The 27,767-nt window shown below is 37.2% G+C and overlaps 2 protein-coding genes across 5 annotated transcripts in view; one reads left to right on the top strand and one right to left on the bottom strand.

Moving 5' to 3' along the window:
• The window catches only part of LOC124160818 (rap1 GTPase-GDP dissociation stimulator 1-B), a 31,605-nt gene extending 29,811 nt beyond the window's left edge, over positions 1–1,794 (bottom strand). Inside the window, exons 1-2 of the mRNA XM_046536901.1 lie at positions 1,684–1,794; positions 1,368–1,478 (exon numbers count right to left, since the gene is read on the bottom strand). Of these exons, the coding sequence (XP_046392857.1) occupies positions 1,368–1,478; positions 1,684–1,690 (118 nt within the window). The 5' untranslated portion in view covers positions 1,691–1,794. The remainder of the gene's footprint in view (positions 1–1,367; positions 1,479–1,683) is intronic.
• A 229-nt stretch (positions 1,795–2,023) lies between these two features.
• LOC124160819 (zinc finger protein 37 homolog) lies at positions 2,024–26,953 on the top strand. 4 transcript variants are annotated; one of them, XM_046536904.1, is made up of 7 exons: positions 2,024–2,086; positions 2,339–2,542; positions 2,622–2,920; positions 12,785–13,165; positions 14,336–14,542; positions 18,940–19,153; positions 20,815–21,930. In XM_046536904.1, the coding sequence occupies exons 2-7, from the start codon at positions 2,386–2,388 to the stop codon at positions 21,093–21,095; spliced, it is 1,539 nt and encodes a 512-aa protein (XP_046392860.1). In that variant the 5' UTR covers positions 2,024–2,086; positions 2,339–2,385; the 3' UTR covers positions 21,096–21,930. The 4 variants fall into 4 exon arrangements, with proteins under 4 accessions (XP_046392860.1, XP_046392861.1, XP_046392858.1 ...); XM_046536905.1 differs by lacking the exons at positions 2,024–2,086; positions 20,815–21,930 and adding exons at positions 2,104–2,203; positions 24,029–26,953; XM_046536902.1 differs by lacking the exon at positions 2,024–2,086 and adding an exon at positions 2,104–2,203.
• The last annotated feature ends 814 nt before the right edge of the window (positions 26,954–27,767 follow it).

Here is a 27,767-nt window from a genome sequence, read left to right as displayed (position 1 = left end):
TGAAAACTATGGCCGAGACAAATTATTTCCCCCTGGAGGTACAAGTGAGACCGCATTCATTGAAAAACTGCAGTTTCACCCAAACTTCAAATGGCCGTGAAAAAAAAAACTATTAGAGATAGCCAAGAAATATTTTACACCGTTTTATTCCTACATGGAAGGATGAAAACTGCCAAGTTTCATCAAAATCCGAGTCGGTGGGTGTCATGCCTGGATGAACTGACATGGAATGACCCATAAATCAATTGCAGTTCTTCTCGCAAACACTCGAAAACGGCTAAACCCATTTGGCTAATTTTGGCTATAAAATACCTGTGGAAGTCCAAACATTTAATGCTTGTCCCGTCTTTCAAACATGTTTACCTAATCATTGTGTTACAGGTAATTTGCATGATTAAAAAAAATCTGCATTAAGTATTCCTTAGACATTCTCTTCCATAACTGAAATACAGGCCTTGAAGCAATAGTAAAAGGTTGCCAACATACTTTAAGGGTGTGGCTTTAAAATAGGTCAAATGTATAAACTTATGAGTAGCAGGCCATTCAAATAATGAATCTTGTAAATATAGGGCATCGGAAACAATCCAATTAATTGAAAAGGTAAAAAAGACTTAAAACAATAAGGAATATTAGAATTTGAAAAAGTTGATAGAATAAGCATTACCCTGGAATATTTCTTTACTCTTAGCCCCGAAAAGAAAAAACGTAAGTGATTAAACGTGGGAGGAAAAAGTATTATGACAGAAAATTAAGTCATAAAAAAAGCCCCAAAGAAATTATCAATAATGAAAACAGATTGGCGAGGCGGCAACATGATCCCCTATAACCACCTTTTTCAATAATATCTATTTAAAAATTGGTTTTAATTTCACTCTTCTATTTAAAAATTAGTTCCTGGCTTAAATTGGTCGGTGAATTTGTATATTCACTAGGAAATTAAATCATTTGAACGTACAAAGACATACATAAAAATAATCTAAACGTGGAAGCCTTTTATGCATGATTTTATGAAACTCTGTACGTCACGTCTATAGTAACTAATTTCTACTCTGTGAATTTCAGGGCTTCATAATGTGTAGAAAGAAACGCATTCAATACATGATTTATTCCTACACAATGAATATATATACATTAAATTTGAGACACTTAACGCCAAATATTCAGATATACTGGGTCTTGATACCCAAATCTATACTTTGAACCAAATAGTGGGATATATATACAAAAATTTAATTTGTATCACTAGGCTGGACCAAGTAAAATTCGCTGTACGTAGGTAGTAACCTTTCAGAATATAATATAAAAACACAGCATAATACGGCTGTGAGCCGGAAAAGTAATTATCACCTAAGACATAAATTACTCACCATCACCAGATTTCTGTATTGTAGATATCAAAGATTCGAGTACAACATGAATATTGTCAGATTTCTTCTCAACAGCTAAACATAGACTTTCCAGTCCTTTCCCGAGTTCATCTACGAGTATAAAAAATGAAAGGATGGAAAATAGACATGACACATTATACAACCATTACGAATTCGGGTGAAAATCAAAACATGAATACAATGTTGTTATCAATCAGGAGCGACCCATGTAAACTGTCAACTCCTCTGGAAATTATTAAGCCCAATCAAGGAGGCAAAGGTTGCACAGATGCAAGCCTTATGGAAGGATTCTTACCTGCCATAATGAGAGAGATGAATATCTCAACAGAAAACTTAAAATTTTACATAATATACTTCTACTGGCTGAAAGTGGGCAGATCCACTTTTGCGGATCGAGATGTTTAACACAGTGCTGCCATCTTGTAAGTAATGGAGAAAATACTTGAATACGATAAAATACGACAAAGGCGCCGAAAGACCGAAATTCATTGGAAATATCACTTGAAAAGCGTAAATACAATGGGTGATCAAGTTTTTTGTCCTCTTTTATTTAAAAAAATTTCACGAATCGTTTCATAAAAATGCCAATTATCCTTCTTCAACAAACAGAAACGATTAAGTAAGCAAAAGTTAACGCACCAACAGCGCTGGAATGGTAGCAGAAAGTAATCGATGGATTTGGATGTGAGATATGATTGGTCAGTTCAATAAAAAAAATCTATCGATCCATGTTGCCCTTAAAATCGATCGATTCCGTCAATCAAATCTTGGATATGCCACTGTTTGAAAGGGTCGAATACTGAAATTTGGATATTGTAAGATGTTTTCTTAGAAAATAGGCGATAAATGAGTTTTAAAGCGTAGATCACTTCATGGTGAATGTTTGTAAGCATTTATTTTTCGTTCAAATGCTGGGTTTTTCCTGACTATGTTTTGATTTGTATTTTTAGCTGGACAAGGAGTTAAGTGACAAATTGTTGGAAGTAGTGTTTCGAGCATGTCAGTGGTCGCGGATACCGAAGAGTCGAATTTTCACCTGAAGTGGCACAGTCATAGATCAACTTTAAATGACGCTTTATCCTCCTTATTAGCTAGTGAGGCTTTTGCGGACGTAACGTTAGCTGTGTCAGCAACTGACATTGAAGAGACAAATGGTACGAGCTCAGTCTTAGTCCTTCACTCTAGCTTGTTATATTCTTCAACCTATTTATTTCCGGCTTATTCCTTCCTCAGGAGAATCCTTGGGTAATTCCTCTGCTTTCTTTCGTGCACATCGAGTTATACTGTCAGCATGCAGCCCATACTTAAATCGATTGCTCTCTGAAACATGCTCTACGTTGTGGCCTCCCCGAGCTCACTCCAGCGTTACAGCCCACGTGTCTCCTCCGCCAAATTCTCATCCCCTTGTGATATTGCCACCAGGAATAGGATCCTCAGCCCTTCGAATTCTCCTGCGCTTCATTTACACAGGGACAGCAGAGGTACCGCACGATCAGCTGGTGTCTGTGCTTCATGCCGGAGAAATTTTGCAGGTATTACCAATTGTTAAATCCCGGTTTCAAACTTTGATTTCCTTCAGTTATCGTATCCAAATAAATATGGAACAAACTTGAGTAAATGTCCTCAAAAACTCACAAGATCTTTCCTGTTTAAATACCGCATTATGCTTTGGTAATGTTGTGCTTTCTTGAGCTTTTTCAGGAAGAGCAAAGTTAGTTGCTTTAAGAGGCTAAACTCAATGTGAAATATGCATGCACTCAGAATTCTGTTTCCTGTCTATCCTTGTGGTTTTTGAGACAGCAAATTATGCATTCCTGATATGTTTTCTAAAGCTTCCATAAAGTGCTGTTATTGTTGAGCTATTCCCAAAGTAGGTGTTAAATGAGCACAAACGTAAATGCATCAGGCATTCTGTGAGCGTATGTTAAAATTTCCAATTGTTTCCCTAGCATTCCGTGAATGTTTTTTATCTTGGTGAGGTTTCTTTGGGTTTCGTTGAATGTTCTCCACGATGTCTTTAATAGCATTTCGTGATTGTTCGCTGAGCAATGCAATACTTAGGCAGGAGATAAGGGTTTATCTTGCATTCCAGTGGCATTTCACAGATGCTTAAGTATAATGTTCCTTCAGGCGTTGCCTGCTCTATTGTTAAGCATTGAGGTAACATCCTCATTTGGGACCATCCCATTGCGTCCACATGAAACCAAATACATATGTTGCTGACCCTGTAGATAAATTTTGGGAAATTACTGTGTGGGGATTAATTTGCTAGGACTAGGAAACACAAACATGAAATGCAGACACAAATGGCTCAAAATTTAATGGCCTTTATCAAAGTCCTGCAGATGTGAAATGAAAATACACAACCTTGGTAACTTTTCTCTGGTACCAATAAATAATTTTCCAGTGGAAAGTTACCAGGGTTGTGTATTTTCATTTCAACATGGATTTTCACAAAGTAATAGCCGAATCGATTGATTTCCTTCAAATATTTTGGATTGAATCTTCCCTTTCTTGCTGCTGACCAACTTCTCTCAAAAATAAACTATTGATACTTGAGCAGAAATCCATGGAAAACACACCGTGAACCTCAGCTGATTCAATCCTCCAGAACATGAGGTCTCAGAGTCGATCAGGGTTTACGGGGTTTGCACACCTTTCAAAAGAGACGACAGAATGCCAAAAATAAAGCATCAAAAACTTTCACTTGATTACAACAAAGCACTTAAAGGTAAACGTCTGAAGACAGCCTGTTAATACAGTATTAACACTTTCAATGCTGACCATGTAAAACTCAAAATGGTCCCCTGGTGCAGCTGTCGTTTTTTAATGCAAAACGCATGCATGGGTGCCAAAAGAGCTGGGAAAAATAATGAAAAAATTTTCTTGGCTCTAATTTGTTAGCTATGAATTTATTTTATTTATGAAGTGGGGTCATTCCATGTCAGTTCACCCAGGCATGGCACCCACCGACTCGGATTTTAATGAAATTTTTATCACTAGCTACTATCACCTATCTAATGACCCATGTAAAATATTTCCTCTCTCACTCTCATAGTTTGCAAGATATGAGGAGTCAAAGTTTGATATGTTTGCTCAGAAGTGGCGCTAGTGGGAGTCAAATTCCAGAGTGCAGGGCACAGCGTAAAAATTCATAACTCAGAAACCACATAATATATTTGAATGAAATTTTGACCCCTTGTCTATCCAAGTGCATAGCTTCCATAGTAATGTCTTTTATTCCCCTTGCATTGTTATGTTAGCCAAAATGATGTCAACAGTTGTTAATTGACCGATTTTTTTAGCTCAAAAACATTACTTCATATTTTCAGAATTATCACCAAAAGGCAGAGCAGTTAACTCATCCAATTTTTTTTTAAATTGAAGGTTAATATGTGCTCCAATATACTGTGAAATAAAAATGGTGGTGTTTTGACTGCCACTATGAGTATTTCAGGTTTTACTTTTTTTTCTGCCCCCGTGAGAGGGATTTTGGACACGTACTGTAAGACAATAAGTATAAGTGTATCCATACCTTCATGAGGATATATTTGAAATATTGGTCAGTAAATCTAAGACCAAACATGTAGTCTAGTGAATGTGGCTCTTGTTCATACAATTTTTTTAATAACAATACTTGGCTTGTGGCAGCTGAGGGGAAAAGAGTCCAAATGGCTCAGAAATGTGAAATGATGCTTTTTCCTGGAATTTACCCATTTTTTCAAGTGTTTAGCATAGGGACAAATTGGTATCAACATACATTAGACTCTTACTGTGCATTAAGAGGATAAATGGAAATACTTATTTAAATAAAATTATTTAAATAATACACTTCAATGTGTTTAAGGCATCTCCCAAACATCTCTGGAGGCTCTCTCGGGCAACTAAACGCTTTACAATACCACCAATTCCATCACATGGGGATTTTACATGGCTTGTAGCAAAGAATGTCCATGATGCCATTAAAGAGAAATCCTGGTAATGCTTGCAAAGATTGAGAAATTTTTTGCAGTTCTTGTACCGTCCTGCACAACCATCACTAAAGTAACTCAATTTTTTGACTCACGTAAAATTTTCCTTCACAAAGCAAAATATTATTCTTTGGGTTTCATAAACAAAAGCTACATCATGCTCCAAATCATCTGACAAGATGCATAAACTGGAAATAATAAGCTGTTTAGTCAGGTGATCTCGAGTATAAATCACAACAGGGTGTACCGTACAACTATCCCTTGTCCAGTGATACCCTTGTGCCTCATCTTTGATAACATATGAGTAGTTCTCATTGAAGTCAAGGAGAACAACTGCATCATGGGGTCCAAGATTTTCTTTCATTTGCTTAAGGTAGTTTGCCTGTACCTTCAAAATAAATGAATGGGGCAGCAGTTTTTCCACTCTTTCAATTAAAGTTAATCAGTACTCATCAAATGTCGCAGTGAAGTTCACCAGTTGAGATCTGTCACGGGAAACCCACTGACTGTATGAAACTTCATCTCCGGGGTCACATTCTTCAAGCTTTTTCAGCAGTAAGCTTTTCAACTTTTCACGTGAAGGACACTGAGAGCAATGTCGCAGTATACAGTCCCTATTTTTTCTAGAGCACACTAAATAACCAATTAGGTCCTGGCTTGTTTCCTCTATATTACAGGCATTAAGCAGTAAGTTGACATTTTAATGACTTGTGCAAACACACACTGAATGCGTTCCAGGAGAACCTGCTACCACAAACCATTTTGGACCTAGGTTGCAGAAGTTAGAAAAGCCAATTTTAATTCTGGGGAAGTCAAATTTAAAAGTGGAATACAATTCCTTCAAGTTAGCAAGTAATAATCTCTTCTGAACATGTACATTTTTGGAGATACTAATGGAATCTTTCTTTCCAGGTATCATTCTGGAGTACTCTTCACTTTTATAGAAAGTCCTAACTAATTGTAATGTTTTATATTTGCCTTCCCTTTTCTCAATTCAGGTGCAGCCAATTTTCCATTGTCTCTGAAAAGTTCTCTTGCTTGGCGGGCAGTGTACTCACTCACATGAAACTCTTCCATTACTTTCTTCCTGCTCCATGAAGTTGGTACCAATGATAACAGATGTACCTTTCCTTGATGAGTGCTTGATGTGTCAACTTTTTGTTTGATTAAGTCTATGAGCACATCCATATCATGAACTTTCTGAAGTAGTTCTTTTGGCAGTTTTGGGTCATCCTTTTCTGGAGATAATTCTTTATCAAGAACTCTTTTAACTTTCCTTTTAAAATTACTGCATGCTGACTCTACTTTCCTTTTAGCGTAGGTTGACCTTCTGTGAGATGATATGCCATGAAATTGTAAAGGTGACTCCTCTCTATCTTGCAGCGTTCTGTTAAGTAGCTCAGTTGATTTTTCTTGGGATACTGTTGTTTCAAAATTCAAAATACTATCATTGCTGTCACTATCTACTTCTTCAACATCGGAAAGCTCATTTCCAAACCTGGAGTGTTTCTGTACTTCCTCCCTACATGGCTGGCATATTTTCATTCCTGGCACTAATTTCCGAAGAATTGGGAGTTTACAGGCCTTTTCTGCAAATTCAAGACTTACATTTCTCAGTGATTTTGATATTTTCTTCTTGTTGCTGTTAAAAGGATCAAGACAATATATTTGGTAGGTTTCATACTTTTTCAAATAGTATATTCTGTGATGTTCGCAGACATTGGATAGGACTTCCCCAGGTACACCACTTCTGAGAGATAACAGCTGTTTTTCAAGTATACTAATGATCTCAATTTTGTTCAGTTGCACCACTGGTGTGTAGGTTTTTTTGAGGCAATCAGATGCAGTTACTTTTCGATGCTGCACAGTTAAAAAATTTGCTCATTTTGAATCATAGTGGAGACACCAACCTTTTTTAATGTTGAAGTTCACAATGAGCAGCTTCGCCTAACTCATTGCACACACAATTAATGTACAGGTAAAAATACACGGATCGTACACACAGAATAAACTTGGACACCCATGGAGCATCTTCACACAAGAAGATTTGGCAGAAGACTAAAAGTGGTACCCTAGAATCTATTTTGATTTATCATGCCCTCACTGTGATACATTGTAACATTTTATTCTTCCTAATGTAGAGGTTGCACTTAATTCTCTTATTCCTTGGGGAGATGGAATAACACTGAAAAGTGATGCTGAATAGGTGGGATTGTATTACCTTCTCAAGTTTGTCATGTAATACAATCATATGTGAGGCAGGGGAGAAAACAATGTGGCACATAATGTCAGCATTATCTCTCCCAGTGAAATAGAAATTTAATACTCCAGTTGCCATCAAGGAATGTGGATATTGATGACAGCCTGCTGCATATCTATAAGTAATACAATTGCTCTGCCAGCTCTTCCATCACCAAGGGTTTGGAAGACCATACTTCTTCTGTGAAAGTGAGGCTAACTTTGTACAACTCCAGTTCAGTGGGACTCATTTAATCACTTTTTCACAGATCTTAACAAACTTGAACATTGCATGTGCTTATGATGACCACTGGTTTTTTGGATTAGTGATTTCTAAACACGAGGAAGAACATGATGTGAAAGTGAAATTTATGCACCCATATGGAAAATCCCCATGTGATGGAATTGGTGGTATTGTAAAGCGTTTAGTTGCCCGAGAGAGCCTCCAGAGATGTTTGGGAGATGCCTTAAACACATTGAAGTGTATTATTTAAATAATTTTATTTAAATAAGTATTTCCATTTATCCTCTTAATGCACAGTAAGAGTCTAATGTATGTTGATACCAATTTGTCCCTATGCTAAACACTTGAAAAAATGGGTAAATTCCAGGAAAAAGCATCATTTCACATTTCTGAGCCATTTGGACTCTTTTCCCCTCAGCTGCCACAAGCCAAGTATTGTTATTAAAAAAATTGTATGAACAAGAGCCACATTCACTAGACTACATGTTTGGTCTTAGATTTACTGACCAATATTTCAAATATATCCTCATGAAGGTATGGATACACTTATACTTATTGTCTTACAGTACGTGTCCAAAATCCCTCTCACGGGGGCAGAAAAAAAAGTAAAACCTGAAATACTCATAGTGGCAGTCAAAACACCACCATTTTTATTTCACAGTATATTGGAGCACATATTAACCTTCAATTTAAAAAAAAATTGGATGAGTTAACTGCTCTGCCTTTTGGTGATAATTCTGAAAATATGAAGTAATGTTTTTGAGCTAAAAAAATCGGTCAATTAACAACTGTTGACATCATTTTGGCTAACATAACAATGCAAGGGGAATAAAAGACATTACTATGGAAGCTATGCACTTGGATAGACAAGGGGTCAAAATTTCATTCAAATATATTATGTGGTTTCTGAGTTATGAATTTTTACGCTGTGCCCTGCACTCTGGAATTTGACTCCCACTAGCGCCACTTCTGAGCAAACATATCAAACTTTGACTCCTCATATCTTGCAAACTATGAGAGTGAGAGAGGAAATATTTTACATGGGTCATTAGATAGGTGATAGTAGCTAGTGACAAAAATTTCATTAAAATCCGAGTCGGTGGGTGTCATTTTGAAAATTTCCGGGTGATTTGACGTGGAATGACCCAGTGATATCACGTCACCCGCACAGCAGGATAGGCACGTGATGCGGGTTGCATACCCCATGCCACCGTTTTCTTTCAATGCTTTTTTCTGCCCTATGTATCCAAAAAAATACGAGGAAAATGAATTTTTAATGTTCTACTGGTATCGCCTTTGGTATTTTGCCACTGCCATAGGGAAATTTTTGGTTTAGATGGATGTAATGCAAGTTATAAGTACAAGGAATCGCCGTGAACTGCTGTTTCATTGGGATGGTAATTCTGCATAAGATATTTCCGCATATTCCTTGTACTAGTAATCCTAAGTATCGGGGTAGGGTGCTATAATATCGAAGAATTTCTACATTTTCTTCTCAAGCTACTATTCTCGTCACAAATTCCTTTACTAGTTTCTTTTTTTCAGCTCCAATTCCTTTCTTCCCATACGACCACCCGTAAGCATCAGATATTTAACAAAAATGGTTTTCACCTACCATTATGTATTCCCTTCACTGCAGGTTCTTGAGATGGGTGGCACTCGGCTTTTGAGATTATTTTCCGACGGTGTATTAGGGTGTCTCTTGACGTGCACCACTCCTGCTGGCTGTTCTAAGGTTGGAGTGGGTACGGAGATGAGTGATAGTAAGATTTAGTCGGTCCGCTTGTAAGAACTAGGAATAGCTTTTTTGGGAGTGCCATCGGCACATCAAAATGATGGGGAAGGTATGAGGAAAGATTTTGCTGATAGGTGTCCTTTTTGGGTCATTGGGTTATAGACTCCGTTGCCGCAATAAAAATGGATGTGGAAACAGAAATAATCTACCCATAACTTCCTCATTACTATCTTCTGAACTCAACTCAATAACATATTTTTGCAATATGATGTGACCGAGTTGAATATTAATACATAAAAACTGGAACTAATAGTATTTGCAAGCAAGCATCTCACAAGTAATCTTCATTTAGGCCACGTATCGCGGTTCTTACTGCGAATATTCTGCAAAAATCTGAAAATTATGTAAATTTTTACCGCAATAATATTTTTTCATTTGGTGCATAATAATGTTAATTCGAGTAAACCATTCAATAATATGTATTGCTAGGAATAGATTTGCAGCATCTATGCCCCTTATTACGTACCTGATTACCGAAAGTAACAATGGCGTTTTCTTTCTAATTACACGAGGGAAAGATTAATTCCATGGTGCTTGGAAATCTCTAGTTACTTCTTATTTATGTAAAAGCCCTAGTCTATTGAAAAAAGGAATCATATGACATGAAAAAATATTATCTTTACCCAAAACAAATTCAATACAATCGAAATGATGACCAATTCCAAGTTATATATTATACACAACGACATGCAGTCATGTATGTTTTACCAATGTTGGAAATACCGCTCTCACAAATTTTATAACAATATATTTAACCTATAATACTATTTACAATATATGATACTAAAGTATATAATACTATTTATGCCTTCTTATGAAAGAAAGAAAAAAGCTCAGGACAGAGTAGAGGATAATCCTTACAGCCAGTGTAGATATATGCGGTCTCTTTCCTACACCCAAGAGTGCTTGCACCACAATAGTGCAATACTTGCACCATCAATACTTCTTTCTGCCACCTTCCTCTTGGATGAGTTCAGGGAAGTGAGATTGAGATATTGATGGTAAAAGTGGCTTGGGATAAGGAATGTAGGATGGAAGAATAAAGGATCTAATGACAGAAAGACGGAATTTATTAAGGGAAATCTCCACCCTCCTCCTTGCTAATTTCTAACTCAGAGTCTTCAGAGAATGCCGGATCCCGCTCTCTTCTAGGAGCTCCCACTATTCCTCCTTCCTGTACATTCACCTAGAGAAGGCAGAGAGCTCGGAAGGAAATGTTTGTGTCCTTGCGGAGGTTACCTCCCTCGACATCGATGGCTGCAGGTCCTGATGTGAGGTCGAAGACTGCTGATCATCGGCAGAGGCTGATGAATAGGGAATTTCACCTCTTTCAGGCGGTATCAACTACAGGCCAACATGCAAAATTTTCTGTTTTACTCCTCGCTTCCATACCATCTGCAATAATTACATTTTATATTTTTGTAAAAATTCCGATAAATAACAGGATGCGGTATCAACTACAGGCCAACATGCAAAATTTTCTGTTTTACTCCTCGCTTCCATACCATCTGCAATAATTACATTTTATATTTTTGTAAAAATTCCGATAAATAACAGGATAAAAATAAACACTCTCGGTGAAATAGGCCAAAGCTGAAATGCTACAAACAGCTTTACTTATGTAAAACTATCTATAGGAACTAAATGTTTACAGTGGTGAGACTAAGAATGGAGAGCACCCATAAGCCATTGATTTCACTGTTATCGAGAGAATAAAAGTAGTTTTATAAAGCAACTCCTAAGAATCTCTTCTTCGCCAAGCCATGGTATAATGTGCAAACAATTATTTGCAATTATTTTAAGAATGTTTATAGGTGCATAATATACATATATCAACTATAAATGTTATTAATAACTTACACTTTTTCCATGAATAATTTTCTTCTCACTCGTAATATTGCCGCTTGTCGATCGCCTCACTGCTTAGGACACTGCACTGACAAACAAGGGAAGGGCGCAAAAGTTAGAGATATGTTACGTTGCATAAATAAAATGTATTGGCTATTTCAAATTTTTATTAAAGTTTAACTAATCACAGTACTTCATGTATTAATTGAATAAAACTTATTAAAGTCAGACAATAAACGTTTGAAAAATACTAGACTCGCAAGAAGAAAAAAGGAAGGATGGAAAAAAAAATATTTATAATCTCGCTAAACATAATAAAAACAGAATATAAAATTAATAAACACACCTAATTAAGTTCCAGAGAGTAAATACTTTTGATTTGTAAAATAAAACTCAAATATAATTTGTCATACTCACGCATTAATAGAAATAAATAAAAATAAAAGCATACAATACAGGGGGGAAAATGAATGGAGTTTGGCTTACCTTAAGTTAAAAGAAAAATATTTCTCCCGATCCTCCCAGGAAAGGTTGCTTGAGGCGGTGTTCACAAAGGCGCTGCTAGATCCCCACTGAGCAACTTAGGGGTGAAAAAGGTCAGAGTAGAACTGAACAGAGCTCTTACAGAGGGCTGGAACGCTAGGGGTACACATGATGTGATATCACGTCATCAGCACTAGGGGATAGCGCACCATGACGTGATATCACATCATGCCGCACTCAAGGTGTTAATGTTCATTTGGGGATTTACCTATTGCGACATATTTAGCAAAAAACATAACCAGAGAAATTATTATCACCCATAACAATGCCTTCTCACTGAGCATTTGCGGCTTCTATAAAATGTACTAAAGCCAATGTCAAGGGAGGCATTCCAAGGCTGTTCTTAGGCATTTCTTAAGTATTTACGTTTAAGTCTCTGGCAAGGGCTTGCCAATTCCTTTGTGCCAATAGCATTGTGCCTATCTGGAGACCTGTAGACTTATATTTATTTTCTTGAACTATTGGATGCTTATGTTACCCATTGGTCTTCCTCTCTCAGCAATTTTCCCATAACTTGAAAATTAAAAAAGTTGCTGCCTGCTTATCTAGAGTTAGTGGCGTCATCAAAGTGTTGGGGGAATTGATACAAAAATCCTGGTATTTTTCAGTTCTATGCTGCACAGGATATACTGGCAGAACCATTTACAGGCAAAAGATTAAGTGAATGTGTTACTGAAGAGCTAACATTGCTATTAAAAGTGTTTCTACTACATAGAATAATTCAGCTCATAGGAAGCTCTTCTTTCTTCATTTTCAGATAAGGGGTCTTTGTAAAGGAGATAGCGGCCATGATGAACGGGATCCCCTCAATACTTCATCAAGTCCCAATCCTCCTTCAGAGAATGGCTCCGGAGGATTCACTTCACTGTCTGTGGATAAGGACAGGATTGTTGATGGTTTAGTGGATAATGTACTTGAGAATGGTAGGCACTCTGAACTCAGAATCAAGGATGTTAGGAGTAGTAAGAGTAATTTTTCTGCGCAAGGAACAAGTTCCGATGATTCCTCCCAACGTGGCACCATTCAAAGAAAATTCAAAAGGTTAATCAGTGGAAAGATCAAGCACTCCTCAATCTACAAAGAGAAGAGAGCTGCTGAGGAAGGCCCTCAATCACATCCTGCGGAAAATGTGAACAATGTAAGTTCCAGCCTCATCTTGTCTTAGCCTCATCTTGTCTTGATCTAAGATGTGTGTCTAGTCCAAGACTTGTTACACAATACTGCCCTCAGTTCAGTGTAGAAATCTGCACTGAAACTTTGCAAAATAATTGAAAACAGTAATATATTCTTAAAATAAGAATTCATTGAAATCAAAGTTTTTTTTATTCTGAATTTAAACACATTCAGTGCGGAGCACATTAATTGAATTCAATTGTTCAAGAGCCGGGAGCCCTTTCTCCGCCTCCGTAAGGGACTACTATACACTTCTGAGTCGTCCGATCATGTGTATGGCCTTCAGCAATCTTCCCTCTTTCAAAACTTGTGCGCCATTTGTAAAAAAGCAGTATTTGAATGGAAGTTATGGTGCGGAAACCTCCCTCTGTTTTTCTTTCTTATTATAATGGCCGATTTTGATGTCTTTCCTGAAAATCCGGGCCTGCATTGAATGTGTTAAGTCATTTCATTTTATCCAGCTGAAAATGTTGAACTGTTTTTAATTGGATCTCTCTTGACCTGTTTTAAAATTTGTAATAATGTACCACAGTACGCCAGTCATAGTATACTAGCTATTTAAGTGAAGTTCACTAAGTTTTTTTTTGTCAATGCTTGTCATTGAAGTCAAGCTTTAGGTATGTTGAGACAAACAAACATTTTTCTCATTACCATGTCCTAAATACCTTCTGAGTTGATTCACTGTGTTTTTGTGTGTGTGAAGTTCTTGTGGGTTATCAATTGAACTGCACTGAAGTATATAAAAATGAAAAACATCTTTCAGCACCAACTATATTTTGCAAAAGCTGGAGAGAAATTGAATAGACTTTTCTATCTTCACACTCCCAAGTTTTGTCAGTAGATAGCACCTGAAGTCTTTTTTTCATTCTTAGATGATAAAATTGTGTACACATTTTAAACAAGCATCATTTTTCTTTGTTATCCATATTTCAATTAACTTAAAATAGTTGGTGTTATCTTATTTGTAGTCCGTTATTTTTTAAGTACATCTTTATTAATTTTCATTATTATTCACATTATTACATTTTCAAAATTATTTTGCAATTTCTTCTTTTGGTCTGGGAAGTGGAGATAGCATTTTTATTAGTTCTTCCCTGTTTGTAGTAATGTATGTAATATAATTTTTTTTGGAAAGGGGGAAGGTGAGCCACGTTTGGTCACTGTGAAGCAGGAGCCAATTGATGAGGATGAGGGGGAAGAGGAAGCGGGTGTTGAAGGGAGGGAGAGAGGAAGCTCCCTCAAGACAAACAGCTGGTGGGATGGTGAAGGGTCGAGAGACTCCGCTCCCCCTCGTATGGCCTCACCATCTGTTTTCTCTCCAATGCATGTCACCATTAAACCTGTGAGTACCTCTGAATAGTTATGGTCACCACAATAATAATAATAATGTATTCTATTTTACAGATAACTAGCGTTATACATGCATTGCAATGTATGTTAAATACTGTTACAAACTAAAAGCATTGAGACAATATAAAGTATTTAACATTTATATCCTGAATTATGGTTGACGTTGTTACGTGTAGTAGTATTCAGGAGTCTTCAACCTTGCTCTTAAATGCCATCACGCTCGTAGTATTGTTTGGCTTCTTTGGGAGCTTGTTATGTAGCCTTAAGCTCATAAATCTATAGCTGTAAGTGGTTTTTTTGTTGAGTACAAATGGAATATGCAAATCACCTTGCTGCCTAGTTCCCTGGTTATGAATCGCAGAGTTCAGAACAAATTTACGAAAGTTTGACTATGTTTTGAATATATTTGATACTTGTATATCATTTATCATATCCTAACTATATCAAGTACATGATCTCTTTATTTATGGTATGTTTTTGTGCTTGTTTTGAAGTCAACTAGTTCATGGCCCTTGTTGACTGGGTGCAATGAGAGTGTAAAGATGTTGATTTTGCCACTTTTCCTTCTATGAAAGTGTAAGTAGACACACATACTATTATGAATTGAAAAAATGTGGACAATTGTATTTACAAATCTCATTTTGTATTTTTTAAATTGAAGCTGCATATCAATGAAGTGATTACCATATGAAATCGGATTTTATGAAGGAGTTCTTTCCTCTCAGAATTTTTCTACTTCATTTGAAAACTTTGGCGTGTTCAACATTTTTATGAAGCTGGTTTTGGCATGTATCTGAGACATCTTGTTGTTTAGCAGCGATTGAATTTAGGGGTGGTCGGATCCCGGATTTTTTTTATTTCTTGTTATTCAGGATTCTTTTTATTACTTGATTTCAGGTGTCGGATCTTCAGATATTTTCAGATCCAAATGCATTTTCAATTGCATGCTTTACAATGAAGTAATTATTCAACTTTCTTCTGGGTACATATGCACAATCAAACGAATCCTATTTCAATTTTAATACACATTTTTAAATTTTCACTACCCAATTAAAAATCCTTTTTATAAGCTTTCAAGTAGAGATGGGTCGAATAGCAGATTTCTCGAACTCGAATATCGAATTCGAATATTAAATCATTGCTCGAATATTCGAATACCTCGAATTTTGAATGCCTCGAATGCTAAACGATGAATGCGGGAATGTTTGACTCGGTTGCCTATGCAGCAGTGGGTTCGGGGGTCCCAGGGCGGGCCCCGCGAGGATACAACTCGAGGACCGGGAACCAAGTCTGAGACTTATACGCCCGTGCCTCTCGAGAGGGGAAGGACAGACAGGAAAAAAGGATTGGAGGCATCGCCGCGATGAGAGCCCGACGACACCTCCAGGGAAAGGACGGGGAAGGAAGGGAAGGGACGAGGATTCCCGCACCGTCACAAGGCGGGCGGGCCCTACTATAAGCGAAACCAAACAAACGCAATTAATATACTAACGACCTTGGAGGATTATTCTATGAGGAAGAATAATGCAACGATCAAATCGTTAGATTGCCTATGCAGCAGGAAACACAAGATATAGTTGATTCAACTAACATCTCTTTCAAATATTCTAAGGGGACACACCACCTCGTGAAAAATGATTGCATGCTATCTCGGCATTTACACTGCTTCAATGGATTTCTGACTGATGTATACCTTCTTATCTAACAAACGCCATTTCAGCGGCACGCCCATCTGATACTCGGCCTCATCCAACTTCTTACTTTCAACAGGTAGCTCGCTTTACCCCCACTCCTGCTGTCAAGTGCTAGCGGACAATCTGAGGCGTTTTGCAAAATACACGTGCTTCTCCACTGGATTTTCTTCACTTATTTTCGGTCCATCTTTGGAAGTTCTCACAAGATAAGAAGATGAATTCGAATTTCTAGGAGGGAGAAACCAAATATCCTGAGAAAATATCCCTTCGTCTGTGACTGTAACAATAGAGGTTTATAGCACAACTGATAAATTGTAACTTGATTTATGTTTTCGGAAAAAAATACTGAATCAACTTCCGAGAAGGTCTGCTGGACATATCGAGTCTCACCATAATGCTAAGTCTCCGTCGTATTTTGAGATTTATTTCCTTGCGTAAAATGCTTAAATAAAGTCAGAAATGCGTCGCATTTGGTCTTATTCTTTTTTAAATTACGACCACATTACTAATATTTCAATCCAATAAAGGGGTAATATCAATTGCCAAAAGTCATAGTTAGACACCTTTTTGGCTAATAGGTGATTCATACAGCAGTTGACCTCCAGAAACTGGGAACTACGAAGCAGGTAGGCCGAAAAAGGTCAGTGGGTGAGAAAAGAGGGGAGGGCGTGAAACACGTTTTTATTATTCTCGTGTAACTTGATATTTTTTTCGAAGCTAAGGTCTTAGTAATATGATCCCTGCACGAGCTGGGACCTTTTGTTTGATTTCGGAGAAGGGGAAAGTGTCAGAGTGGGTGAGGCGAGTGCTGAGTAGAGGGGGATAGCGGATCGTGGGAAATGCCCTAAGGTTGCTATCCCACGGCACTGAGGTTCTCCTGGTGGGGGATTCCGGGGATTTTCGTATTTTTTCACCCAATCATTTTTGGTTCCCCACGTCGGACTCCTTTCACCGCTCTAATCCGCGAATTTGATGTAGTTCGTCAAATTGCCTAAAACGGCACTGCATGCACTAAACGACTTGAGTTCTTTACAATTTTCCGAGTCAACTACCAACGACAGTGTGCGACAGTATACGGCGTGAAATTCAAAGTATTTGAGAGCGTACCTTTAGCATAATTATTCGAGACCTCGGATATCCAATACTTTCTAGTATTCGAGGTATTCGAGTACTCGTGGATACTATTTGCACTTCTCTACTTTCAAGTAAGTTTTTTCAAGCTTAAATTATTTTCTTCTTAAAGTTATTTACTTTGGACTCAACAGCATTGAGTTGGTCTTCACAGATTGGCCCCAAGCTATTAGAACTGCTCAATTATCTACTGGTGAATTATAAACTGTTCACTTAATGATTTCAGGTGAGTGGGTGTGGCTAATGCAAGTGGGGGAGAGTGGCTTTGTGAGAGCCCAGACACTCTCAGAGGGCTTGCTGATGGTGGAGGGGTAGTATTGAGAGAGAGAGAGAGCAGGAGCGAACTTAACATTGCCTAATTTACATTGCCACTCTTGTTTATTACTGAAAATGTGTGAGCCATATGTGGCCACAGGTATTTTGGGCCTGTCACAGAGTCAATGTAACCACTCATTTGGAGGGGATTGAGGGCAATCCCTGCACAGAAGCCCAGGACATTTTTAGTAACCATGCTGAATGCGGTACTATTGGTGAAAGGCATACTTAAAGACACACAAGGAGAATGCGTGAGGTTTGGCAACACGGCTCAACAAGGAGATTCACGATGTTTACACAATGGAGATCTGAGAGCGACTGCAAGTGCTAGGCTAAACCTGCTGTCTTCTGATTGGCAAAGGGAAAGTCACAGTCAAGTTGAGAAACTTTCCCTCCGCTCACCCCCACTTGCTTTAGTCAAACCCGCTCAGCCCCAAAGATTGAGCAGAGTGTATACACAACCTTATTCTCTTCAAAAAAATGGAGAATAGCATTTTATTTGCCAGTAAATAATAGGGTAGTTTCCTTCATCAAAGAAAACGATAGGCATTGATTGCGATTCGTTACCCACCATTAGTGTATTCATAATACACAAATTATTTGGTTTTAGAAATACCGGTTTAGATGAATGGCAAGGGTCAAATTTTATCCTCATTTGAAAAAGGCCAGATTGGCGCCCATGCGATTCCACTCCGCGTGACGTCACAGGGACCTAGTTTCTACACGAGAGGATAGGAGTTATACATCGTCTGAGGTTACCAATGCATGCATGGGGCACAGAGCTCAGGGAAACATGTCTTAATAATCACCTATTAAAACTGGCTAAGGTCGGAAAGTTTTCTTCGTTTGATAAGGTATTAATAAACCTTTTTTAAGCCAAGCGCTACCATTCAGCAAGGTACTCAGCTATCCGCTAGCATCCTGCGTCCTATCAGCGCTCAGAGCCTCGATCAAGGTCACTTCACAAGGAGAGAGGGGGAACCAGAAATGCGTCGCACGGACTTTCCTACTTACGCGTCGCGTTTTTGCGCGCTTGAAAATTTTCACTTTTCATTTAATCGCGAAAAATAGATATCGTCATTTAAAAATCTAAAAGCGCGAAATACGTACTCCAGGAGTATTTATCTTTCGATTTAGGCAATAAAAAAATAATAGGAAACCACCCTATTGACTGTGTATGAGTATATGTATTTCTAAAAATTTAATTCTAAAAATACATACTATAGCATGATATTTTCTTGGCATTCAGGACATTGAATTATCCAATGATGGGGATGGAGAATATGGAGCAATGGAGGGGAAGTCAGGAACTGAAGTGGAGATGTTGGACGTTGAAGAGGAGGAAGATGAGGAGTTTGGGCAGACTATGCCTCTGACGTGTGACTTTTGCTCAGAAACATTTCTCTCGGCCGCAGCTTGGGTTCGGCATCTGAAGACACATCCTCCTTCCATGTTGCCAAACGGTATGCATATTTCATTAGTGCAAGAAGTATACATTTTTAAGTTGGATTAACTTTATAAATTGTATTGTCTTGTCTGAATTTTATATGGACTAGTTTTGTCTCGATGAATTTTAGTTGTATTGTAGATCATGTGAAGCCAACTTTCAAACTAATTAATTTCACCAAGTCATTACAGTGGAATTACTTTCCAAATGAGTCCCCTTCCATATCTTACAAAAGTCCTCAATTTTTTTAAAAATAACCCTTAGTCAACCTTAAATATTCTCAAGTTGCAGTCAGATGTTTCATGGTTAATAAAAGAATCACATTTAGCAAGGTTTAGTTACAATGTTTAATAGGCAAGATAGGTTTATTAAAATTGTTACATCTTGCTTCCCATCCATTTTTTCCTCGCGTCCCCCTTTATATATGTGTATAACTAATGCTACCCCTAAAAATGTAACGTACACATTTTATTACTTAATTTCATCACGGGTAGGTGACACTTTTAGTTATAAATAATTGTGTAAATAGAAACTTTTTGAAATATCCCATGTAATATGTATACATATTTCCTGGTTAAGAGATACATAGTTCATTGCATCTGCCATTACCGATTATTTTCGGTGCACCCCTGACTGGTTTGTCAGGTACCATCAGTTGGGAACTACTGGTGTAGAATAATCGGGTGCAGAGGAAGGAAGTTGTGAGAGGTGGGAATTGGAATGCAGTGGGATTGGAATGGGTGAGGAAATGAAAATTTGTAGCAGTATTTGGCTGGGTTGGGGGATTTTCTAAGGTTGGCTTGTCTCTAAAGGGATGGAGTGAGTGAGGAAGCACGAGAGCATGACTCTCTGAAATGAACTATTTTTCATTGTTGGTTTTAAATATTTGAACAGATAATTTAAGTATCCTGGGACTGGCCATGGTGATAAATTTATAGTGTCACCCGCAGTGTACAAATTGTGTGAAAAATCCACAGAAAAAATCATTTGTCTTGACTGGGATTTAGATCTTCCGATTTCTGGTCGAGTGCGCAGTCAAGAGCAAACACCTCTATGTGTTCAAAGTTCTGGCTTTGTTCTCAAGCTGTGGTGCTGTTTGCACAATTTGGACTACTTGTCGCATCATAGGCTCAACAGTCCACACCACCTAGTCCACTGTAGTCCTCAAATTTCCGCTGAGGAGAATGACTCCTAGGTGTCTTAACTGGCTAAACCACTCGACTGGAAATTGGGAGATCCTGGTTGGAATCCCGGTCAAGGCAAATGATTTTTCCTCTGTGGATTTTTCATCCTCTTTAAGCAGATTTGTATTGGTGAATTAATATATGCTTTCAGAAAATTGAGTCAGAAAAAATTGAGAATTATGCAGAGGAAAAATCATATTTCAAAATATTTGTTAGTGTCAGAGCTACTTAAACTTCTCTTTTTCATTTACAAAAAAGATTTCTTAAGTTTAATCACCTAATAGGTTTTATTTAATTATCTTCACACATACATTTCTCGGACATTAATCCTGTAAATGGCCATGTAGAAATTCTCCCGTTTCTTCTTGTTCCACATTCATTAATCCATGTTTCTTCAGAAAAGGTGGTAGGTACCTGTCAATTATTTGTCCTATTTCTCTGAATATTCTGACTAATATTCGTAATTTTTGTGTGGTATGGTAATCTTGTCCAGATCCTGACCCGTGGCGAAACTCACGGAAGGCGAGGCAGCAATGGAGATCTGGAGGAGAGGGTGCCTCGATGAGTCATCGGACTCATGTGTGCCCATCGTGTTCAAAAAGATTTTACTCGAATGCATCGCTTCTCATCCATATAAGAACACACACTGGGGAGAAGCCATTTGAATGTGATGTATGCCACAAAGGCTTCAACGTGAAAAGCAATCTGATTCGTCACATGCGCACTCTTCATGGGAAGATAGTGAGCCCCTCGCAAGTGGAAGAGAAAGCGTAGCATGAGTAACTGTGATGGAGGGATTTTTGGAGATGTGCCATACATACACTCAAGGGCATTTTACTCGAGACACTTTAATGTACACTCTGATGTTTGTAGCCATTATTCTGGTAGAGTGTGCCTAAAAAAGTAGATCCAGGTCAGGCACATAGCCAGGCCCGGTTCCTCCCCTGGGAAACTGAAGTCAAGGATGTGGTGACTGTCCGCTGTATATCTGCTGAGGAGTGTGGTAGCCATAGCACCTCTATCTTCTGCCATACAATTTTTCGATGTATGTAGTAACATTTCAGAATATACATGCCGTTAACTAAGTGTGAATTTAACTTGGACATTATGGAAACAAAATGTATAGCTGATTTAATGTAATAAATGGTTTTCGATGTGGCAAATCGACATCAAAATATCATTACAGACAACCCACATACCTCCCAAACAGTGGTGGATCTAAAGAGGGGCTATCCAAGAAAAATTAGTAATTTTGTTTGGACCCCTATTACTGCTGGGAGTTTACCTCCCAAACTCCCCACCTAATCCCCCCTGGATCTGGCACTGATCCCAAGCACTCCTCAAAGCAAGTTTCTGGCTACTCTAGGGTCTTTTTTCTGGTTTGTTTTGGAATTAAGAAATGGTTAACCAAATGTCTATTTGAATCAGGGAATAAAATTTCAGTTAATTTTTTTTCGAATAGGCAATCATCAACTGGGGAGAGAATGTTTTTTCTGTCACAAGTAAGACTAAAGCCATTGACAATTTTCGCACATGTTGACGTTCCTGGTGCCCATAGCCAATTTCATTGTGAACGTTATACAGTAAAACCTCTTTGTATCATAATGGAGGGGACCAAAATTTGGGTAATGTGATGAATGGAGGTTCACTATAGAGAGGTTTCAGTGATAGGCACCTATTTCATATCCTTTGCAAATGAAAGGCAATACTGTCTTTTAAACTATTATATTTATGCATTTAAATAAACATGGATGTACATATTAGTGAACATATAATTATTATTTAATGATAACACAAAGTGAGCGCTATCACGTGATTTTCACCATGATTCGAGAGAAAACGATGTGATCTCTGTTTATTCAACAGTCACTTAAAATGATTATAGGATAGTTGGATACCTTTTTTCTTATTTACTGCTAGGTATGCTCTCATATGGAACAACATGGCCACAAATAATGATTAACGTGAAAATTACAGCATATTAAAGGTCTATAAGAACATTTATCGCTGAAAATTTCATTCCATGTACGCAATCGTGGCTGCATTAATGGTCTCTAGTTGTCTTGGTATGATTTGCGGAGGTAGTTAGGCCGCCTTGGGGGTGTCTCATTGGTATGATAAGTGGAGGTTTTTACGAGATAAAGAGGTTCACTACAAAGAGGTTTGCCTATATAAATTTACTTGTAAATATGATGGGACCATAGGAGTGGTATGAAGTATGGAGGTTTATGATGTAAAGAGGTTCACTACATAGAGGTTTCACTGTATTATGGAGATCATATCTCTACGTAAAACAACTTCTCCACTATGAAAGTGCTGGCTCTGGCAGTGCTACTATTTGTGACAATCACATAAGAGTAAGTCTCACAGCTTGGCTTCTGTCAGGTTGGCACATACCATTTTGGTGGTTGCCTTATCAAAATGAGAAACCAGTTTCGAAAATTATACTTCCTTCTTTAATTGGCATTAGGTTATTCATTCCTAAATTTCACTTGAAGCCTTGTTTGTAACACCTCACCTTAATTCATCTTATTTTTACATTTTTTTATCCCACTTGACTCTTAAGCAAAGTAATTTTTGCTGTGCGTCATCATCATTCAAAATGTGCATTAAATTTTCTCCTGTAAAATGTCCTAGACAGTGTAATTCTTAGTACTCAGAAGATATGTAAATAAAGTCATTGAATGAATGGGGTTATGCTGTGTATGAATAAAGAGGTGTTTGAGTGTCAAATTGAGGTGCAAAACATAGATATGTATTTGTCATCCAAGGTTTGGGCTTTGTTTGGTTGCTCCTATGAGAAAGTAATAGTATGGCAGACTAATTAGGTATCCTTTCTATGAATTCTTTTGGCTATATATTTTTTTGTTGTGGTTGGTTTATGGGTGTGTTTACTTCATGACGAATGTAAATGATTTCTTTTTGCAATAGTTAAAAGTTACAAAAACTAAGGCCCTGTTAGGAATATAATTCATGTAGAGTAAAATATTCAGAGTTGTTATGAAGGACAGAATAAAATTTATTGGAGGATTTGCATCTCTTTGCACGGCAATCAATAATATCTTTATCCCTTCCAAATAAACATGTTCCTTGCAGCTTGGCCCATCTATTGGTCACACGTGACTTACTCCTTGTGCAACCACAAATTTAATTAAAAACATTTATTCATACACCATGACCCCTAGGAAATTATGTGTACCTGTTCATCACTCTCTCAAGGATTTTAGACGAATGAGTGGTAATTCAAGTCAATGCAACCCCAGGGAGAATCGGCTCTCTGGCTTGGTTTCTGTACAGATGTGATGATTTTTTAGTATATCAGTTACCTTTTCCTTAATCTATGTCAATTTTGATCTCATAAGGTTTAGTAATCATGATCTCAAGAGTAAAACAAGATGGTTTAGTACAAAAATGAAAAAGAGTAGTCTTTTACTAGTGAATTAATGTAAAACTACCCATCCGAATGAAGGTACTAGAGTCACATCCTTAGCTGTCTTTGCTCCTTTTTACAGCAGAAGATAGTTATTTTAATTTTTGCTCTATGTCATTACATTGGCTTTAATGATTATATATATTATATATTTTATTTATTAAATATGTCCTCATTTACAAAGGAATGGATCTTATCTCAGGAATATGTTTTGCCATTGATGACTATTTGTACTCTATGATATTTTTATTTTAAAAATGCTTGCCTCTTAACTTAGGTTACCTTTGCCAACTCAATTATGCAGTTCTCTTGTGCTGTGAAAATGGAATGGGTGGCACTAATGGCAATGGGTAGCAGATCGGTAAACCTGAGTGTCCTTGATTATCATATAATCAGATGTTGTGACCATTGTTTGTGTAATGAAACCCTACCAAATCTTATACAAAGGCATTGTATATTCACATACGGTTAAACCATTTTATTTGGTTACTTAAATGGTTTCAATGTTTTGAAGATGTATCACCTAAAATATGTTTCGCTCGTGAAAGGTTGTATGTCATACATCGAATGATTTGATTTATATTTTATGTGTCTTGCATAATGTGCACCATTTGAAATTATGTATGTAATTCATTCACAAGATTGATTTAAATATATAATTATTTACATTTTTCATGAATCATTGGAATTTTTCTGGATGGCTGTAGTATATTTGATATCATAAATGCATAATTAAATATCCTAAAAACGGCAGAAATCTTGAGATTACCTATTTAGCCGTAGTAATGAAAAATAACTAGCAGTTATATTCATATATACATTTTAGAGATAATACTTGATTTACACGTGCATAGCTCTTATTAAACGGTGTGATTCAGATATGTATATAATGTCGTGTATATCCCTATATTACATATTAATTTATTCTGTCAAGCATTTAGCACATAGTGGTGAAAAAAGTGGATTGTAAGCTCTTTTAGTTTTACCATGTCATCTTTTCCTCAGTAAATCTATGCATATATCATTAGCATGATTAAGTGTGTATCCTCCTCAGAAACTTATGCTGTTGGTATATTTTTACTGTACTGTACTTCCTCTTTGTTGTGATACATTTTGGAGTATCATGTTTTCTTTCACCCTGGATTGAATAATGTATGTACTATGGGGGAAAAAGTATCCTAACAAGGTTTTTGCCACCACTTACTGTTCTGCAGGAAAATTGGTTTCCTTTATGATATTATATCAACCTTAGGAAGGGATGAAGGAAAGTTATATATATATTGCCCTTTTTTTCTGCCACTGAAGTTGTAATGGAATATCTGCTCCAAGCATATTTCACGCTTGTCGCAGAATGGTGGTGCATTTTATGTGCTGTACAATTGATGATCTTTGTAGCTCTCATGCCTTAATTTCCTCTGCTATCTCCTTCTCACCCTCCTTTCCTTTGATGATTGGCACGTACTCTTTCTATCTTGCAAATCCTGGAATGCACTGCAAGCTTATCCTCACTTCTTTGCTCTTATGTTTCTGAAAATTTGCCTAGAAAGCAGGTATGTACTTGTAACCAGAGTGACCCAAACTATTGAAATACAGTTACAAAGTAAAAATTTGCTTAAAATCAACGCAGAACGAAATGGAAAAGTTGATATAGTTAGTTTTTATTTGTTACCCTTGGCATTACATTTTAGTTATTCACATAAAGACTCAAAGACCCTTAATTTCTGCTCTGATGGTACGTCTACATAATACTCTGCGAGCCACCTATAGGCTGTTTGGCAGGGGGTGATCAATCACCATCATGCAGATCCGATAGGATTCCCACATGTACACCACACGGTCTAAAACATGTTACATTAATGTAGTCCCCTTCCTTTTCTCCAGTTTCTGTTAGTAGTGCCCTACTTTTATTTTAATTTATTTTCCCAGATATTTTAGCTGCTATCACACCTGCCTACATTGAGTCTTCTACTTTTTCCTCTTGCCTGGAGTAAACTGTGTCTCCTAGGAATGATTGATATTACTCTAAATGCATAAAAAAACAATTTGTGGTCTTGAGGTTGTTCAGCCCTCGTAAAAGAGAAGCTCCTTCAAACTCATATGTATTAAAATATGTAACCTATTGTATCTGCTAGTTGACTGTCTTGTTTCTCTCTGAAGAAAGCTTTTTGTGATCTTATGTGGAGTTTTAAGAAGAAAATCCATTTGGTATTATCGTATTTTATAATTCAGTGATACACTTCCATTGTGCACATAATACAAAACTGTCCTTCCATTACTAAGTGTTAGGGCCATTGTGATACATGGTTGGAAAGAGGAACACCCAGTAATCACTATTTGGACGATGAAAAAATTGGAGACTGAATGCCTTGTTTGAATTTCTTCATTCAGTTAAAGAGTAACATCCTTCTGAAAAGGAAGCTTTTTTCTGTTATTAATAGTGGCAATACAAACATCATTTGGATACTTCTCTCCTCTGTAGTACATATTTTCCAGCCATTTTGGTATTGAAGCCCAACTCCCAATTTATGATTGTCTGGAGTGTGTATTTGTCAAGGAATCCTGCAAAATGAAATCTCCCCCAAAAATTTGTCCTGGCTATGACCTCGCTTCTCAAAATCACTGATGTGGATAAAATTAGGTGCAATTGACTGACCATATTAATTTGTATATACAACTGTAATATTCTGCAAGTATTATCAAATTTTGAGAATGCATATGAATTGCCTCCAAAGCTCATTATTAGGTTTAGTTGTCCTGACCAAACTACTGCACGGGTAATTCTTGAAAATTTTATTGGGACAAAGTGATTTCACTGATCTACTATGAATAAAACTTGTGAGTACGTGAGTGTAACTTCAGTCTAATTCTTTTGGTAAGTGTGGATATGTGTGATTATGCAGTGTTTCTTGGTGGTGTGTGTTCTCCACGATGTGAATGCTACTTGCTGTAGCCTAAACTGAACATACCAAAGAAATTATTATTTGAAGAATTAATTGCTTTCTTAGCTTTTTATTTTCATGCATTTGTATGATTTTTGTGTGATGCCATTGAATTGGCGATGTCATAGCGTTTAAATTTTTGTTATAATTTTTCATGGCAAATTTATAACTCAACTGTGTATGTGTATCTATATTTTATTAATCCAATTATGCCTGTGATGTATGTTTTGTTGAATACAGAGTGCATTGAGGTCTTAAAAGAATCTGGTACATTGTGTAATTTATGCCCTGCCTAAGTATATGAGAAAGAAAAGCTCTTCTGCCCATCCTTCCCCCCAAGCTGAAAGTTGGAGCCAAAGGGGTGAGATAACACTGCTTGGAAGGTGGTCTCTCACCCCTTTCTCATACTTATCTCTCATCCAGTATAAATTAACAAGTGGGCAGTGGTGTCATAGTGCCGGAACGGCGTTCATAATATAAGACAATAGTCTGATAACATTTTTATCAATTTTGATGCCATAAAGTTCTCTAATATATAAATTCGTAACCAAAACAAAAAATTCTGTAATAAAATGTAAATGTTAATTTGTAATAAAAACAGTAATATTTCACTTCCAAAAAGGTTAAGGGAAGCACGTTGCCAGCACTGCTAAATTTGCCATGACGTCACTGCCAGTGGGTTAATCATTATTATTGAAATCATAAGGATGAAGCTCATCAAAAGATAGCTTACAAATGCCTTACCAAAACTCTCAGGGCTGGTTTGAGCCCAAAGCAAGTTGAGATATGGAAGCCCTTGTTAAGTCCAAATATTGTACATTGTAGTTAAAATGCAATGGAGAAGTATTTGCATACTGAAATAAAAAATGCTGCAGTAAGACAAAGGTACTCTCACACAAATTTTCAGGGGCTTCCACAGAAGTGAGGCCCAAACCCAAAGCTCATACTAAATCCTATATTCTGTACACACCCTCACACACAAATCCTTTTTTAAGCTTATTTGAAACTGTTGGCAAAAAATGATTCGGAGACAACAGCGACCCATTTCTTCCCTAAAATTGTGGATGGCAATTGCCT

This window comes from Ischnura elegans, chromosome 6, assembly GCF_921293095.1.
Source record: "Ischnura elegans chromosome 6, ioIscEleg1.1, whole genome shotgun sequence".
NCBI lineage: Eukaryota > Metazoa > Arthropoda > Insecta > Odonata > Coenagrionidae > Ischnura > Ischnura elegans.
Note: the sequence above shows the minus strand (reverse complement) of the source record. Positions and strands in the feature narration are given on the sequence as shown.